Consider the following 17,805-nt stretch of genomic DNA (forward strand, 5'->3'; position numbering starts at 1 on the left):
TTGGATGGTCTCAAATGGCTTGGTCTTAAATAGTGCCAAAAAGGAACTTCTCTCAGTGGATTCGGCAAGCAAACTTGAGAAATTGGGTTCCGACTATGAGAAATTTAATTTAGACAATTGTGTCATTGAGGTTCTGAGCAAGGTGAAGACTCTCGGTATCTACCTGGACAAACACCTGAACATGAAGGCACAGGTCAATAGTCCGATTTCATCATCCTCGTACTTTATCAAACTCTTCTGCCATCTGCGCCCTCTTATATCTGAAAAAAACTCAGAAACCCTGGCCAGGGCTATAATAGGGTCCAAATTGGATTATTGTTGTAGCCTGCTAGTGGCCATTCCACAATCAGATTTTCAACACCTCCAGGTGATCCAAAATGGGGTGGGGAGAGTGGTTAAAGGCCTCCAGATAAGAGATCATGTTTCTGAGGCTAGAGGAAGTCTTCATTGGCTCCCAATCAGAGCAAGGGTGTCTTTTAGGCTTCTTCTCATCACCCATAAATATGTTATGGGTCAAATGCCAATCTGTTTGACAGAAGCTACTGTCATCAAACATAATATCAGGGCCCTAAGATCAGACAATGCCAATCTTCTCAATGTTCCTCGTAGTAACTCTAATAAGGCACAGCAAGGGGCCTTTGGCCCAGTGGCTCCCATGGCTTGGAATGCCCTTCCGCGTATATTAAGAACCATAGCCTCCACCGAACTTTTTAAGAAGCAATTGAAGACTCTGCTTTTCTCTTAGAGCTCTCTCCTCCATCTGAACCCACTTGCTTCTGCTGAGAAGCCTTTTGATCCTCTCAATCTTTCTTTGTGATGCATTGTCTTCATATGTTAGTCAGCGCCCGTCAGCTCTCGGGTACCTGGTGCGCATTATAAATAGTAAAAATAAACAAACCTAATCTCATCTTTAGTACTCCCTTGATCCAACTACTACTGTGCCAGTCTATTCCACTCTTTTTCACTTTTAGACAAAGTCCTCAACTTTGCTGCATGTACACTGCATGTACACTCTTCAACCTGGTTATCCACGAGACAGAGCAAAGTATTCACTACTTGCCCCACCATACCCATCAACCCATCTCACCCCTATGATCATCCGCCGCATCTCTTGTCCCCCTTGCACTCAATCTCGTATCTGCTCTCTTCCTTGCCTAAGACCCTTACTCTGGAATGCTGTTCCTCATTCTCTCCGCACTACTCCCACTCAATGTGTATTTAAATCCAAGCTCCTCGTTTTCCTCTCTGATGAACCACTTGCATAGCATTCAACACCACCACATCTCCCTGTTCTTCTCTCTCTCTACGACAACACCACAGCACTTATCCCTCACCCCTTCACTTCCTCCACTATCCCTTTCCTAGATCATGCTATAATGTCCTTGTCCCTAGTTCATGTTTATACCTCCCTTTGTTAAAGACACTGGTCCTCCGCTCTGTAAATTAATGGTAAAATGTTTTGTAAGCATTTTTGTGCCAAACATTGTTTTCCCTGAAATTTTCATTAAATAAATTCCATCCATGCAACCAAATATGAACTATGGAAACTGTCCAGTAGCCCAGTTTTATCTAGGTTATTCTGGGGGTCGGGTGATGTGTAGATATCCCCATCAGTCACAACAATGGAGCAGTGTCTCACAACTTTGTGGCTGTCACCAACCAGACAACATTCCTTCTTCTAGGGGCTAAAGGTTACTCTCCCTTTGAAATGGGGGGTTGGGGAAAGCAAGGGAGAGCTCACTTAGGGCAATCCATCCTACAGAATCTTATGGCTCCTGGGCAGGAACAACTCAAATACTACCATCACAGGGCCATGAGACTCGGAGCCTGCATGGTAAGTGGTCAGATCTAGGTGCGACACTTTGGCCAAAGAACCTTACAACAAGGTCTACTTTAACTTTACATGAAAAGGGAATAGGTTATATGCAAATCACTTGGGGTTCCCAGTCTACGGGTGGTCTCCTGCAGCTTAACTCTACTTACACACAGGTTCTCACCTCCCTAGTCCAGGCTTCCCTACCCCCTTCCCCTACAATGATTCTCAAATATACATAGACTATTATCACCAGGTGACCCCTACAAGATCTATCCCTTACCCTAAGGGCAGCCTGAAGGTTGTGGCCATCTACCTCCCATTCAGAGGGTTTCTAAGGGAATTAACTGACTGTTCAGTCTCTTCTTTTTCAATGGTTAACTCCATAGATTCACTTCACTCCCCAGTCTCCATCCACATACCTACACTATTACTCCCCGTCTCTTGTCACTCTCCTTCCACTGATCTCACTAGGTTCTTCCACTTCCTATTATCTCGCCCCCTCCAAGACTGGTCTTTCCCCTCTGCCTCCTGGTCTCAGCGCTCTCCCCTTCTATTTCTCCACACATTCTGTACCCAGTTCTTGCCACTATCCCCATCTGCGCTCTTCCATCTCCGCCCACCAACCCCCCTTCCGGTCATCCCAATACTTCTCACTCACACCACTACACCTGCCTCTACTCTACCCTCCCGACTCACTCCCCCCTCTTTCATACAAAGACACAGCCTGTCTCACACCTACTCCACCATCTCCATCCTTCCTCCGGTACATCTCTCTCCAACAACTCAATTGGTACCACCATCTCAGACCCAATGCATGGTCTTCACTCTCTACAACCGCCTCCCTGGCCCACCTTCTCTGCTCCCAGCTTCAACTGAATCCCTTTCATCCACTGACTTTTTATAGCACTGCTCTCCTCGTCTAAATCCTTGCATGGTCTCCCTTTGGACATTTATGTCAGCTGCTCCCCCTGGCAATCGCTAGTCTAGTTATTCCTCTGGGGTTTGAGACGTCCCTAAAAGTCTAAAAGTTCTGGCCCAGCCCCCTTTACAGTCTCCAATCTTGTGCAGGCAGCAGTGTGCTCAGCCTGCTCGTTTTGTGTACGATTTTCTCAAAACTTTTGTGATTTTTGCTTCCGACTGGGTTTGGGGAGGATATCTGTGTCTCACCTGTTCCCCTGCAGTCTCTTTTCACTCGGTCTTTTGACTGTTATTCCCCCAATACCCTTGGGGACCGTCTGGGGTTGATTGGGAGCATCTCATTTCTTTTAGAAACATTTCAGTCCATTGTAATGCTGGTCCAATGCTGGTTATGACTCATTTCCAAGGCTCTGGGACAGATTTACAAGGTTGCGCCAAGGTGCATTCTGGGAATTGTGGTTCTTGTCTTCCACTACTCGCTCTGGTTTCAATGGCTCAGGAATTTCTGTCAGGCTTTGCAGGGGTTTGGAGTTCACTGGCCTGTGGTGGTTAGACAAATCATTGGATGTCACTTCTTCCGAGGAGGGAGCCCGTCCCTATAAGACAAGGGTGGAGTGGCAACTAACCAAAAATTCCTTACAGGTGGTAACATGCAGGAGGACCTTCCACAGGAGGATTTCCTTTTGGTGATGTAGACGTTCATTCTGCGATTCCTTTCTTGGACCCTCTTCTGACACCCCAAGCCAACAACCACAGTCTTATATAATGTTATATTGTAACAAGGTAGACTCCAGGTACCGAGACAAGGAGGTATGCAGATCTCTTTAAAGTGATAAACTACTCCGATAGTCTGCTTAGGTGGAACTGGCAACATTTTATACAAACAGACAATGGACTTGAAGTGTCATGTCCAACTGGAAACAGCAGTAGGAGTGGAGCAGACCGCAGGTGGGAGTTACAAACTCCGAGCAGCAGACTGCAGAATGGAGAGGGGGGGGGGGGGAAATTCTAATCTTGACGTCGGGAGTGCGCTCCCTCGGCACTGTAGCGATGAAGAAATTACTGAAGAAAAGAACTGCAGTGTGGGTCAAAAGTAAACTCCCGCATACCAATCTCATCAAGAGACATACTGTTCAAAGTTGGGAATCATTGGTAAATGATGGAAAACTAAAGAGGATCTTCGAACCCTTACCCAGCCTGAAAAGCAGGAAAAAGCAACACCCACTGGAGGAACTGTGGCAGGAGTTAAGTCTCATGGAAAGTGTTTGTTGATCATACCAACGAACTATTTATAGAAGGGAGACCCTTCTCTGGTTGGCAAATCGGACCCTAGAATAACATACAAATGAAAACTTTGTAAATCCTGTCTGGAACTGAGTCAGAAGAAGGGAATCACTCTCCTGGCATACCGATTTGAATTCGAAGTATTGAGTGTTGAAAGGTTAAGCCCTTTTGTAAATCAAAAGGAGGGAGTCATCCTCCCAAATAGCATTTAGTGATTTTCTGGTGGTATTTACTTTAATTTTATGTATTGGTAGCACCCAGACCTGGAGGTATCACGGTACTAGAAGCATGGTACAGAAGACAGATAGATGTTACAGAAGAGTTACAGGTGGATCGTCAAATTGTAGTAAAACAATAACAGCTGCAATAGTGGGTATATGACAGTCATTAAGGAAAAGCCATCATGAGTATTTATTAAACAGGGCCATTTTGACTTTCACGAAAGAGGGTGTGAGGGTGGTTCTTTGATGCACGGAGGTAGGGAGTTCCACAGGGTGGGCGGTGGCAATGAAGGTGAAACTGGAGCCTCCTGCTCTCTTTCTATTGAATCTGAGGGTGAGTAGTGAGGGGGAGGAGGAGCGTAGGCTGCGCATGGTTTTTTTGTGATGTGGTGGGTGAGGTAGTGGCAAGCAGTGTTGTGAAGGCAGCAATGAGTGATGGTCAGGAGTTTGGACTCTCTGCGTGCCTTAATGAAGAGCACTAAGGATAGGGCTAGATCATGAGTTTGGACGGAGGACAGATTAATTAGTTGAACAGACATTCTGACTATACTGACCTGAGATTATGGTTTATTAGGTAGGGGAATCCCTCTAGAGTTTGGGATAGTTAGGTTTTCTTACTACATTTCACTTTGAATCATGCCACCTCCGTGTATGACTTCTGCTTCTGGCGTTATCTTACATGGTTCTGAAAAAGGAGCGTGACCTGGCCAGGACATAGATCCGTCATTATTGTGCCAGGCAACAGTGGCACCAATAGCCCTGCACATCTTCAAGCACTCTGGGGAGGAAGGGACAGGAGTCCCTGAACTCCCCCCACACCACCCGAGGCTTAATACCGACTTTCAATGTTCCTCAATAGCTGGTCTACTGCAGGATGAGAGGCATGGCATGGACCAGTTAGACTCAAGATGGCAGGAGAGGTCACCCACTAAGCAAAGAGACCATGAGGTTGGTTCAAATAGATGGTAGAGCGAAAGGTTCCATAAACCGTCACCCGTTAAATTGGCATATAAACCCCATTCCTGGTTTTGTGATGCAGGGTGCAATGGACATCTAGGTAGTGGGTTAGGAAACAGAACTCAGCCAGTAAAGACCCCAAAAATAATCCACTAGATCTTCAAGACCATTGCAGAATGGGTAAAGGCGAGTACATCTTCCATAACGCATCAAAATCTGGAACTGATCATGGATTTTCAAAACCAGTTTAAAAGGAAGGACATGTGGTGAACCAAGCCTAGGAAACTTGTTTAGTACAGTGGCTTTATGGGAAGAAAACTCCATTACTCTGCCCCTGGAAATCAAAGTCTGCAGTACCTGGAAACCTCTCCTGCTTAAACCACCATGATTGCGGAAAGGATAGAACCACAAGCAGGTCAGAAGAATGAGAAACACCTGCAGAAAAAAAGCTTTCCTCACCTGGCGTTGAGGGGAGTGTTGGGAAAGATTACTCTTTTGGTAATTGTCCCTCCGTAGCTTCTATGGAAACCCCAAACCTTTTGGTTTGTTTTTGAACCCGTTCTGACATTGAGGGGGGAAGTAAAGCATTCAGCTTCGCTTCCCTTGCCTTTTGCTCATTTGTTATGGGGAAACTGATCAGTCCTTCAGACTATCAGTACTAGGAAACAGCGTTTCACTTTTATCTTTTGCATTTTAGTAACTTTTTAACTTTGCACAGCATCTTACAATGCAGTGCAAGGGGGCTACTTTTGTATCACCGTACCCTTTTACAATTGGGATTTTTTGTTACTTTTATTTGTGACTAAAGACAAGTTGGTGGCAGCAGATCTAGAACGCTAAAATGGTGAAAATATATTTGGCGTGCACATTCTGTTTAGCGTGTATGGCTACTAAACATGGTTAGTGCCATGAGAATTTTTCTTGTTGTTTGGCTATATGTAGTTTGGCCGTCTTCCTGCCTTGCCAGGTCAGGACAAGGTCATGTGCTTGCTGGGAAAGTTGCTACTTTCACAGCCTGCTGCTGCGCATGTGTCTGTCTGGTCCCATTCCACATCCATGGAGCCAGCGAGTCTAGGTGCAAGGGCATGGGTGAAACCAGTTGTTGTCCCTGCTTGGACAATTACTGGCGGCTTGAATGATGCAGATCCTTACCATTGGTGGACTTGCGCCCAGGCTTGATGTTGGCTAGGAAGAGGACTCCTGCAGCCATTTCTTCAGATCAGTCAAGAATCCCTTGTAGACGAACAGACTGAAGATCAGAATAAGACTCCTAAAGGGGCCTGGCATCTCTGTGCGTCTGGCCCAGTAATGCGCTGTTTGACTACCTGATCTCCAAAGAACCTGAGCAGTGCTTCAGCCCTTCAGCTAGTGGGGTCAACTAGTCTCAACACCTTCAAGGATCCAGCCATCCTGAGCTTTCGGAAGTGTCCCTGGACCACTGTGGACTGACCAGCTCTCTCGTGGGATTCCTTGCCAGAAGTGTTGCTGTTCTGTGGTTGCATCCGGAACTTTGGTGGTCGCTTGTCGTTTGGCAATATGTAGTCGCCAGCTTGTGGTACAAGTCATCTTTTCCCTGCAAATATCTGCGTCCCAGCCTCAGGGGATATTGTCCTACAGAAGGTTCTTCATCCGCAACTGGAAGGATGCCTGCCACAGTGTGTGTGGTGGCCATCACTGGAACTCACCTTTCCCCGGCCTGTGAAGTGCCCTGAAGAGGCCTGTGCATTGGTGAATCTTGCAGTTCCATCTTCAGGGGTTGCATCTTGTATCTGGACCAGGCTAGAAGAATCCTGGCACTGCAGCGCCCGAGTACTTCTCGCAGAACCAACAACTGGAAATCCCACCTCCAGTGACCTCCATTCGACCAATCAAGCCATCTGGAAAAAAAATCGGATTCCGCGGGCGGGTTTGCGGGAAGGGGAGTAAGACAAACAGAGCGTACATAGGATAACATTGAGAACCAATCCCTTTGTATCCTAATCTTTCATTCCACTGCCTTTTGGTCTTCGAACCTGCATAATATTTTCTGAGAGATACAATTTACCTTGTTAAATATCTTCGTTTGAACAATCGCCAGCACAAGTACAATGAGAACAACCTTTTGATCACAAGGCCCCTCTCTTCTTAAAGATTGGACTGAAGTTTGGAGAATTCACTTGTGACTTGGTTCCATCTTTACTGCATTTATTTACTAACCAAGTTTTGATTGCGTAATTTTAATGCGTTTTAAGAACCTATAGTGAACATATATATATATTATGGAGTATTGTGCGATATCAAGAGCTAGTTTCTTTTTTTAGTGTGTGTAAGGACCTAGAATAAAAGTGTATTTTTATACATTCCTGTTTAACCTGGCCAGATTCGAGAAAATCTATTTTACCAGGGAGTTTAGTCATAGAGAAAGAAGAATACCAAAGCAACTAAATGCCAGGGAAATCCAGGCCAGCCTATTATCAAATTACCCACATTGTTTTATTTGTGGCATGGTTAAACTCATACCTTACACACAAACCCAGATTAAAATATTACATACACAATACATCAAAACAATGAAGAAAAAAATCAAAATGACATCACCCAAGACAGCAGTATTTATATAGTCTTACTAATACCCTGAATACATGAAAACCATCTTTAATAGAGAATGCCCTCTAATTTAATGAGATTCAATTGGATGAACTAGAGTCTCATCATAATAGGAGACTTGATTACCTGCTAAAATGTGCATCTTGACAAATCTTCAGTACCAAGTGATGCACAACTAGACACAAATTTGCCCATCAACCAAAAGAATGGGACATTGTTCACATAGATGGAAAAGCGTGCAAATGTGAGAAAAATTACAACAGATAAACACTCCGTAACTCACAAATCCTGCCCTAATTCGAACAACATGATGTGGGTAATAGATCTAATCTAAACTACAGAAATGTGCTTCTTCAGTTGCCATTCGAGAATTGAAATAAATGTTGGGCAAAGTCCCTAGAAGCTTCTCTTCATTGGCCACTTCTTGGTAAGATGTATAAGTGATACTTACTCACACACGAGTAACCACTTACAACCATTGTAAATGAACCCTTGTTGCTACTGAAAACAGCAGCAGAGAACCCGAAAGTTTTCAGTAGATCTTCACACCAGAGTATAAATGAATGTATAACTTGCACAGATGGCTTGATGGATTCCTGTTGAAGGCCCTCAGGCATACCGTGGAGGCAACTATGAATTTCAATAGATCTGTCAAACAAAACATGTTTTGATATTGTTTATTATTGCGAGACCACCATCTGACAAAGTGATCTCTGGGATTTTGAAATCTAACAGAACTACCATTTTAGCATAATATTTTAAGTTCGTCCAATAAAAGGCATCAACATTTTTCTTTTTTTAAACTGGACTAACAGAGCTAATCCCCTTCTCTGCACAAATCTATCTGCAACAATCGCCATTTTACCAAAGGAAACTAAGGTAAAAGTCCCTACTCATACACAATTGGGGAGAGAAAGCACAGGTTTCCATAATGGGCCTTCTAGTTCATTTAAAATAGTTACTTTGCCTAAATCCATACTCTCTAATCTGTAACCTATAGTAGCCATCATCCTGGCATTGTAGTATTTATCGGCAACAAGCAGAAGTGACCACATTTATTTATCCTCTTCAACTGCTCTGCAAACATAATAATTTTAGACTTCAATCTGATATATTTCAATTGGTTAGTCCAGCTCTTATAAATCGAAAATCCCAGATAGACTAGTTGGTGTACTACCTTCAACCTTTAGTTACAAATGTTACAGAAGCAACCAGGCACCTATTTTGCTTGTGAAAAAATAATTTTAGTTGTATTAATATTATCCACAGTTTGAAAGAGGCTACTTCTTCAATCGGAGCGAGAGAAGTTTGGAGACAGCTGGTGGTTGTCGGGAGAAGGATGGCTGTATGGTGGGGATAGCAGGGAGAAGGCGGCGTGCAGGCACAGAGACCAAGGAGGAGAAAGGCTTCAAAAAGCCAGCTGCGATCAATAGGCAGACTCAGACATGGTTAAAATAGGGTTTATTAGAGGGAGTTCTAGGACTGGGCCAAATAAGTGCCAATGGCCAACTTAGAATGTTGTTGAGCAACAATACCAGGATGGTGTATCCTAGAGTTGAATTTAAACTCTTCAGCAATTACACCAGGATTACTTCTCCTTGGATTCAACATTTCTTCATTTTCTAATTCCCATTCGGGGCGCCTTTGCGTAAGAAAGCACTTAGTTCACAGTATTTCTCATCCTAGATGCAGCAGGAGGTCCCTCTGAGGGATATCCAGGCCCGCATGTGTGCTAGGCTTTTCAATGGGCTGAATCTGAGGCTTGGTGAAGACTGGTAAAATCCCCCAAAGTTTAAACCAGGAACTTCATAATGCATCTTCCATTAGCAAAATGTACCTAGTACTACTCCCTCCCCCCACAGCCTCCCCACCACCTTCAGCAATACACAACGGACTCATCTTGAGAGGACCACACATTCTCCTCTGGTCTCTTCCTGCACCCCGTTGGTTCTCCCTCCATCCTCTATTGTGATGATCCTCTAAACCTCCTTAATGTCTAAAATATCCTCATTACGGTTTCCTGCAAGCTCCACCTTTATACTCCTTCCCCACCTTTGATTTTGTCTCCACCTTCCTTCATGGCAACTCCTACCAACAAAGTCATCCTAATTCCTTCCATCCTTCTCCACGTTTTCTCTACCCCCCTCGTCAACTCTTTTCAACCACCTCTCAACTCCCCCCGCTCCTCCTTACAACTCCTGTTAATCTCCTCACTGCGGTTCCATTCCATAACCCCCAGTTCTCTCCTTCCTCTCTGTTCCTCCAACTTGCCTTCATCATCCAGAGTCTGCATCATTTACCGTCCCCGCCGCAATTTCTACTCTACCAGTCTCCTTGCCTGCCTTGCCAACTCGTAACACCAAACACTGAAGCCAAGGAATTCACAGATTTTATTGGCCACTAGCCTCTACCTCCAGGGCTGTGCTTAGTTTGAGCAATTCCACCTGCAGGCAATAATGGATTTGAGGTTAGGGTTGGTTTACTAGATCTCTGCTTGTGCATACCTGGTGACTTGGGCCTGTGGCATGATGCAGACGGAGCTCTCAAAGCTTGGCCACTATATTACATTGGGCATGCACAGTTTGACTGCTGCCAAGTGGATGATCTGCATGCAGTTTCCCACTTCCAAGCTGCTGCAATGCCCACATTGAATAGTATGCTGCCGAACCAACGAGCTAAAGAGAGTCTTACACTATTCCTCTGCCCATTTGGATGATCAAAACATTTTAGCATATCAGGCAATAGAGCAGCAATGCAAGTTATATTCTGGGACATCCTTTAAAAAGGTACCATCATAGCACGGCTTGTTCTAGTGAAAGCAATCTCCCACAGATCTGGGTGGTAAGGGGTTCCCTTTCATGCTACCCCAGGGCCCAGCATTATACCATGAGTGGTGGTACTCTGCCCCTGTGACTACACCATCCAACACCCTCAGAGACAGGAAGGGGACCGTAACAAAGGAAAGCATGTGAGATTTGGATGGGTGTGACAGGAGAGAAAAGAGAAAGTAAGACACAGATCAGAAATGAGGAGTGAAGGATTGGCAGGTAGAGGCTAATTTAGGATGTAATGAAGATGGTGGAGAGACGAAAGAAGACAACATTGAGCCAGGAGAAGTTGGCATTGTAGGAGAGGAGGAGGAAAAAAGAATGGTTCCATCAAAGAAGCTTGGAGACGTGGGACAGACTATGGGAGTATGAATGCAAATTGTAGCGAGGTGGGGTAGACCGGTCAATGCTATTGCAGCCAAACTGAGGCAGCAGAAAGTGGTTGATAGTGAGAGTCTTGGAAAAAGATTTAGCATAATCTGAAACAAGATGGCCAGGGAGCAGAGGCGGTGCTGGATGTGAAAGGCAGGGCCAGTACAACACAAGTTGGGGCGAAGCCAAGGTATCAAAGCTAAGGAAGTGCAAAGCCTTCTAGGCCAGACTATTAGGGCCCAAGGCAACAGACGCTAAGAAAGCAGAGCAAGGCTACCTGGTAGCCTAAAGACACTTTATTGTGGTAACTGAAAGGAGACCAAGGACAATAAAGAACTGTACTACCCAAAAGAGAAAAAAAATGAACTGATAACCAAGAGTGCAGAAGGCCCAGCTGTCTGGGACAGACTGCTGACCTGCAAGCGCCATAGGGTTTTACTCACAGTAGAGCCCAGGTACAGGGAAGAGCAACCTGCCCAGGATGTAGTGCATCTTCCAAGAGGGTCAGCAGTCACAAATGATGGGCATCAGACACTCAATGGGCCACATGGCAAAAGATTTCAGGCGAGCTGACACAAAAACTGACTGTACGCTAGATCTTGATTTTTTTCATATCAAAATGTATTGCACTTTTACTCGATCTCCAACTCACAGTAACTACCATATCAAAGGCTCATCTAGAGTTTGGTGAACCTCTGCCCTGAATCGGTCAATCAACAGTTAATTTACTACTTCCCTCACTGTGTTTTAGGAAATCGATCCATGATTGGTGTATCCTTTGTCCAACCCTACTTGTGTATTGCAAGAATGAAATGTTGAGCCCTAGCAGGTGCCTCAAGTTTTGGTTTTCTTCATTATTTGTAGCCAATAGTGTCCGTCATTTGGGCAAGTAGAGCATGTCCTTCCACTCCTTACTTCCAACTCCAGACATCTCTGAAATATTTTTTATACAGGGTTATCACTTAAAATTGTGTTGCCATGCTGTACAGTAGGATTAGTACTGGGCACAAACACAGGTAACGAAATAGAAGTATCATCTAGTGCATAATTAACTGCATCAGCTCTATGCACCTGCTCTTTAGTGTTTTCTGAAAGGTGACCGCTTTAAGGTGCTTCAAGTTCAAGCAAAGAGACAATTGGTCCCTGTGGCCCTTCCCTGCTCAGGAGGGTCGGATGGTCTGGTGCTAATATTCTTCAGGTAACATGGATATTCAGGGAGAGGATGCAAGGCATGCAACTAAAAATGAACAGAGGCGACTTCAGAATGGCAAATTAGCCTATTCTTTCAGGCTACCCAAGCAGAAATGACCAAGGGAAACTAAACATGTGCCTGTCGAGACATATCACTAAAGCGAGAAACACACAGACAGGAGAACATTTGAGAGAACCATGCGAGCGAGGACTGGATTGTGAAACACGACAGAAATTGTAACCTTAAAGGAGAGGGACTCAAACAGCGCCTCTGCTCCAAAGAGATGCAGATTCTAGATACTCAGTTGACGTGTAAGATACCAGACAGTAGAATAGGACGACGTATGAGAGGTCCGTTAAAAAGGAACCATACAAAAGACGTGTTAAGAAACATTTTTGGAAGTAAGTTTTGCTTTGGAGATTATTGATTTAGTAAATACAATACCTATAAACTAATAGAGAGAGGAGACGAGGGACATGACAATAAGATGGAAACCTCACATGCTGCATGGCAGGAAGAGAGATATTTAAATAGTAATTGTACTGGTGTAAATAGATATAAATGTATCGGATAATACAGATAATGTGAATAAGCATACATTCGCTTTTAAAAAGGTTTGTCTTTATTTTTATTTTCATACAATAGCGCACAAATCATATTTGGCCACTGGCAAAGTATAATCTCCAAGTGAGTTTACCACACAACCTTTGTATATGGCACAAGAGACTATTGCAGCAGTGCAGACAGCCATTGGCCCAACCTGAAATGGTAAATATACACAAATAGAAAATAGATATATTATTATGTGTATATATAGTTCTAACTTTTATTTTACAAAAGCCATGGGATGAATATTTTTTTTTACATTCCCAAACATACAAAGTACATTTTTGTTCCAATATTTTATTGCCGTTATAGAATACATTTCTTTGGTGAAAGCACGAACCAAACGTATCAAATAACCAAACACGAGGGCAACATCCATTTTGAGCGAACAAACACCCTCACTGTACTGGCATCACCCAAGCTTAAACTTGGGTGTCATTTGTCCCTGTGATGCCCCAACATCAGAAAAGAGCCAACTTTTTATATTTAACATGTGTAACCATTTTAAGTGAAGAAACCAGTGAAATGGCTGCTTCAAGTAGCCCAAGGCAAATCTGTACGCAACAGATGTATGCCAGCCACATTCAGGTACCAATAACATGCACGAGAGGTGCTTTTGAGGATACTAGCAAATGGCTACATGCAGGTACATTTAATTATGAAAAAAACACACCCGTCAAGGTTGAAGAATGTCAAAGGAAAGATAGCCTTCGTACCAGTGAGTAGACAAAACATTCTAAGCAAACTGGCTTTTGCATGTTTGGCCCTGTACAAGAGATTGAAGCATATAAAGCAAGAGGGGGGATTAAAAGGGAATTATATAACACCTATTCCCTGTGCGTAGTAAAGCATCAATACAAAAATACATTTTTGGCAAATCCCTACCAACCAAATAAAAACATTAAATTCAGTGCCCGACTGTATGGAATGATTTCTTTTGAAAGACTGCATGTAAAAAAGTCTCAACTCCTCTGCTAAAAATAACCCATTTAAAAAAGTTTGAAAGATGAGTCTTTTCCCCTGTATAAGAAGGGACAATGACATTTATACAGGAGGACATCTTTTCGTGCATAAAGTTAATAAAAGAATGTGAGCACAATATTTAAACACATTTTCAACGAGATAGAAAATAATTTTCAAACAAAAAAAATGGCATCCCATAACCAGGAAATCCACGTAATATTCGCATAGTGCTGCTGCTGTGTTCAGCAGACAGAAGACCGTTTAAGGGCGGGAGGGATCAGGTCTTCTGATGGCTTTTGTGAATTCAAGGTGGCTGTATTAAAATAGACCAGATGGGATGCTCTTTTTTTAATCTTCGTCCCCTCCATACATGTCGGCCAGTTTCCGGAAGCGGGGCCCCCATTGGTTTAAGCCGTTATAGTCATAGTCCAGGTCCGAGTTGGAGGAGTTCAGGGAGCTCAGGGACGCTGCTTCAGAGCCACTGCCCTCATAGTCAAACACCAGGAGGGAGTCGTAAGGTGGAGCCGTGGGATCATTGTCGGCAGCTTTCAGGTTCTGGATGGACAAAGAATGACACAAGTTATTACTTGCACACATTTTGACTGAACACTTCGGTTGTTCATATAACCAATCGTTTTTTCCATTTCCTCCGACCTCTTGCCAATGGGGCATGCACGCTAAAGGTCTGTGGAGATTTTAAAATGACAAGCTTCTTCTGCATTTAACGCTGTGACTCCTTAAAGCCTGAGGTTTTTAAAGAAGTTTTGAAATCCTTTGTTGAAATTTGTGGACATTATTATCACAAACTGCCACTTAACGCAAAATATTTCCTTTAACTTAGAATCCATGTATATGCCCCGCCTTACATCAAATGTAAATCATTGGGCTGGCCATTGCAAAAAGCAAATGGGTTCAGATATTTAATTTAAAAACATCACAGGGATATGTTACAAGATTCAAATGCCAATTGTGCCGGTATTGCATGAAGTACTAATTTTATTGTATTGTTTATTTATATAGAGGCTATATACATGAGTTTCAAAGCGCTCAAGGAGGGTGGGAACAAGGGGGAAAAAAAACAGTCGCTCAGAGTCCTTGAAATTCTGAGAGGATAATAGCCTTTACAGGCAAAGTAAGTGCGTAAATACAATTAACAAATTGAGGCAGCAGATGGGCCTAACGGTGATTCTGCAGTTTTACAAGTGCAATTCAGGGGGAAGACAAGGGAGAACTGACGATCATCAGGCACATTGCATTTGGATCGTGCAAGTGCATAGAGGGTCATAGGGTGAGGGAGGCCCAAGTGCACCCGGTCGGTGGAGACTCTGGTAAGTGCAGAGAGAGCAATTCTCTAGTGTTAATCTAAGTGCGGTGAAGGTGGGTGGGAGTAGGGCCATGGGGCACTGGCGCAAGTGCGAGAGGACTGGAGGGGGTGCCTGGGACTGGTGGGACTCTGGGATACACCAGGAAGCCAGTCAGCAAGCTGTAAGGAAGAGGAGGGAGAGATGGAGAGAGCAGACTGCTAGGTTAGCAGGGTAGAGGGAGTGGGAAGGAAGAGGAGAAGCTGAAGGTCTTGAGGAGTTTCTGAAACTTAAGAAATCAGGCTCAAGACGGAGGGCATCAGGGAGGCTATTCCAGAGGGGACACCTGCTGAGGATAAGGATCTCCCTCCAAATCATTGTTTGGAGAACCGACTCACCCACAGACTGTTGGACGTAGATGAATGGAGGGTTTGTGAGGGACAGTATTTAGGTAGGCAGCGTTGCAGGTAGGTAGGACCCAGGCTCCAGAAAGTCTTGTGGACAATGCACAGGGTCTTGAACTTGATCCTTGCAGCCACAGGAAGCCAGTGAAGGGATTTCAGCACCGGAGAAATGTAGTGCCTGGGCTTGAGGCCAAGGATAAGTATTGCGGTTCTGCTCTGGATGAGTTGCAGAGGGCGCAGAGCCGAAGAGGGAGGTTGTGGAAGAGGATGTTGCAATAATCCAGCCTAGAGAGAACCAAGGCTCTGGAGACAGTGAGCCACTGGGGGAAAGTGAGAGGAAGAGTACCTCTCAGGAGGGGCAGCTGATAGACTTTTTAGAGATGTCAGAGATGTGCGAGGAGAAGGAGAGAGTGGAGTCAAAGATGACCCTGAGGTTTTTTGCCTCGCATGTGGGTGTGGGCACAGGGCCAAGGGAGGCCGGCCGGAGCAAAAGTGGGAAGGCAAGAGCAGGGATCCCAATGAGAACGATATCAGTCTTACTGGCGTTGAGGCAGAGGTCGTTTGCAGCACACCATGACTGAAAAGCGGACAGACAGTGCTGATACTGATGCGGACCTCCCACTATTGGTAAACTGCCCTAGCGCACTGATCTATGGTCCTTTTGTACTCAAGCCATCAGACACCCTTTCTGGATGGTCTTGGGCTGACTACCACTATGTCCTCCTCGCTGGCTGGCCGGAGGTGTCTCAAAGCCTTCCAGTGAGCATGGGCCTTTCCCTCCAGCGTTGCAGTTCTTAGTGGACCCGCATTTTCCTCAAGACCCCTGCTGCAAAACTATACTCCCACTTGTGCAGCCCCCTGCCAGTATGACTGGCACACCAGGCTCAGTGCTCCCCTCACACAGGATGCCCAAGTGGTTTGTACACTGCCACTGGGTACCTTCACGATCTTTGTGCCCCTGGTAATACTACTCCAGGCCCCAAGTACCTCAGGCCAGACAACTGGCCCTGCAGCCTCCTCCAGACTCCCCTCTGTGTCCTTCCTCCGTCACCCTCCACAGTGACAAGTATATTTTGGGCAAAATGGGGGCCATTCCTCTGTTCCTGCACGGATCTTCCGCTTGCCACCGAGTCCCAGCCTTGCTGCTCTCCCTGCAGGCTGGCTCAAATCCTCCCAGGGCACAGTCTCCCCGTTCTGCCTCCACCCCAATGATAAAGATGTCAGTACCAGCCAGAAGACACAGGGCACAGAACCAAGTTGAGGCATACCCGTGGAGTGGATCCAGAGGGAGAGGTGGGGCTGTGACTGACTCAGGGCTTGAGATTCGGTGTCCCAGGAGCCAACGTTCAGTAGGAGCGGTGAGATGATCAGAGAGGGGAAGAGAACAAGAATGGGTCTAGACACAGGAGCAGCAACATTGAGAACCAGCATTGGGGTAGAATCTTCATTTTTTATGGTACATTTTTAAAAAACATGTAGCACATTTAAAGCAAAAGGATGTTCGATATTTAAGTAAAGAAAACATTTGCAATCCCCTAAAAGGAACGTTGATTTACTTGTTAAATGGTGAGCAAGACAAAGTAAACTTCTGTAGAGATTTTGCACTTCTAGCAGGTCTTCGAAAATGTGCCTGGTTACTCCTTGCTTGCATCTTTGCAACTAATGTTTATTGAAAGAATGTGGCAGAACAAGTTTCATCATTTATAGTATGGGACAATTATTTGGAGTGCTTATGGAACAGGCAAGGTGTGGACTTGTATTTTCACAGTTTAGAATCAAGAACTTGGGAGAATTAATGAAAATATTAGGCAGTATTATGCAAACTAGAAAATGCATAAGAGCGAGTCAGATTAAGAAGAAAGTGAGAATTGTGCATACAAATGAAGGTGGTTTGATTAAAAAAAAAAAAGATAAACAAGGCCATGATTGTAGTTGGGACCTCACATGTTCAAGTCAGTGTTATGGAGTCCCTTTTTTCAACTTTCATGGCATGCCATTATAATCGGTTTTCAAGAAGTGTGTCAAAGTGTCCGTTTTTAGTAATTAAGCTATTTTTAACCCTTTGAACGTGTTTATATACATTTTCTAATTTCAACAGGAAAGCATTGATGTTCAGGCCGTGAAAGGGTTATCCTAGTTATGAACTTGAACTCAATCTGGAAACAGAAGATCGGTCTGTCAAATTGCCCATTTACCTCATCAATAAAATTGCCAATCTCATCAGGGTTAGCTGGGCGCGGACGGTATTGGGGAGCAGCAGCAACAAGTGGCATAACGTCATTACGCATTACATCTGGTCGGGCATCCAGGCCTCTGTGCAATTGGCTCAAATCATAGTCCTGTAGGGGTTGGAAAAC

General features: G+C 44.5%; 1 protein-coding gene across 2 annotated transcripts in view; it reads right to left on the bottom strand.

The window, feature by feature from the left end:
- Positions 1-12,972: 12,972 nt before the first annotated feature.
- CDH1 (cadherin 1) overlaps positions 12,973-17,805 on the bottom strand; it is a 398,557-nt gene continuing 393,724 nt past the window's right edge. For both annotated transcript variants that reach the window (XM_069635549.1, XM_069635548.1), the window contains exons 15-16: positions 17,644-17,787; positions 12,973-14,298 (exon numbers count right to left, since the gene is read on the bottom strand). In XM_069635549.1, coding sequence (XP_069491650.1) covers positions 14,092-14,298; positions 17,644-17,787 — 351 coding nt within the window. In that variant the 3' untranslated portion in view covers positions 12,973-14,091. The remainder of the gene's footprint in view (positions 14,299-17,643; positions 17,788-17,805) is intronic.

Source organism: Ambystoma mexicanum, chromosome 1q, assembly GCF_040938575.1.
Source record: "Ambystoma mexicanum isolate Mex_15411 chromosome 1q, UKY_AmexF1_1, whole genome shotgun sequence".
Taxonomy (NCBI): Eukaryota; Metazoa; Chordata; class Amphibia; order Caudata; family Ambystomatidae; genus Ambystoma; species Ambystoma mexicanum.